The sequence below is a fragment of the Erythranthe guttata genome, chromosome 9, assembly GCF_056151865.1.
Source record: "Erythranthe guttata isolate IM_541 chromosome 9, IM_541, whole genome shotgun sequence".
In the NCBI taxonomy this organism is placed as follows: domain Eukaryota; kingdom Viridiplantae; phylum Streptophyta; class Magnoliopsida; order Lamiales; family Phrymaceae; genus Erythranthe; species Erythranthe guttata.
This window is the reverse complement of record NC_142541.1, coordinates 11523248-11524728: the sequence shown is the minus strand read 5'-3', so window position 1 is coordinate 11524728 and position 1481 is coordinate 11523248. Positions and strand designations below refer to the sequence as shown.

The window sequence follows — 1481 nt, the reverse complement described above, 5'->3', positions numbered from 1 at the left end:
TATTGAGGGTATTTTAGACTAAAGACATGGGGATGGGCTTAATTGAGAGACTGTTTTTTTTGTGGTCCAAAATGTATTTAAGTCCCATGTGATGGGCCTTTTTGCCGTTTGCCCTAGATATAAATAAACAAAATACGAGAGAGAGAAAGATAAAAAGGAGACAGAAAGAGAGAGAAGAACAACGAGAGAGAGAAAGAGAGAGAATTAAGAACGAGAGAGAAGAATGACGATTGCTCCACGTGTTGTACCGTCGGACGAAGAGCTGATTAATTGCTACCTGTTGAAAGTATCAATGGGGATTCCACTGCCATGGAATTGGATGTCGGAAAAAGAGATTTACGGCGAAACAGCAGATCCATGGGAAGTTCTTCAAGACGTTCATTGGGAAGATTTTCATTCCGAAACGGAATTCAAGAACGTCACGTACGTTCTTACCAAGTTATTACGAGTTAATGGTAAGACTCGTATCGCCAGAAGAACAAAATCGGGTACTTGGAAGGGACAAACGAGTGGCAAAGAAATTTACGATGAGTCGTCGGGAAATTTAATCGGCTTGTCCAAGATGTTCACTTTTTACGAGAATAAACCTAAAGGCAGTAGCGGCAAAGAAGAAGAAGAACACGGTCACTGGATTATGCACGAGTTTTCATTGGCCGGGGTTTGTTTGAATTTTGAGTTGATGTTTAAAGATTACGCCATTTGTAGAATCACTCGGATCTTTCCAAAGGAAAACGAAAAGGAAAAGACAAAGAAGCTTGATATCGGATGGAGTTAGGAGAAATTTGTTCTAGTTCTTAATTTTCAATTTGTATCAATTATTCAATGCAGCTTGATATATTTTTTCTCGACCATTATTTCCGGTCTCTACTGTAAGCAATTATGTTTGAAATTAATCAAGAATTTGTTTTTTCCTTGATTGCATCTGATTTATTGTTTAATTTCTAGTTGATATATATATATATATATATATATATATATATATATATATATATATATATATATATATATATATATATATATAAGATAACTTGAAACTTCCAATAATTTCTGAAAAATAAGGGAATGAATGAATGTGCAATTAGGGCAAACATATTATTTTAACTCAGAAGGGGTGAAATCACTATCATGTGCCATGTACGTGTGTGTGTGTGTGTGTGTGTATTTTTTTCCATCCAGCATTGCAAAATCGACAGGAAAATAGCCACGTTGAGCACCAGCATTGCAACTCTAAATTACGCAGTAACAAAAATCGAATTGATGAGTGTTTTTGAAAGCCGTAAACTAAAGTCGGGTCCACATTCGAACAATTTTACAAATTCAAGGGTAAATCGATATGATCGAGTAGAACATGGCAGTGAACTTGGCGCACGCAATCCACACCGACGACGCCATCTCTAGAGCACGCCTTGAGGAGAAAAGAAAACGTCAACTCGTTGGGCAGAAGCAGCCAAAACTTCTCGACCAGCACTCTGATGATTGCG

General features: G+C 37.1%; 1 protein-coding gene across 1 annotated transcript; it reads left to right on the top strand.

Annotated features, from left to right (window-relative positions):
- Positions 1–223: 223 nt before the first annotated feature.
- On the top strand, positions 224–775 carry LOC105972725 (NAC domain-containing protein 83). The gene has a single exon (XM_012997704.2). The coding sequence runs from the start codon at positions 224–226 to the stop codon at positions 773–775; it is 552 nt and encodes a 183-aa protein (XP_012853158.2).
- The last annotated feature ends 706 nt before the right edge of the window (positions 776–1481 follow it).

Coding starts and splice junctions, on each gene's coding strand:
- LOC105972725 (XM_012997704.2), top strand. CDS start 224: ATGACGATTGCTCCACGTGTTGTACCGTCGGACGAAGAGCTGATTAAT.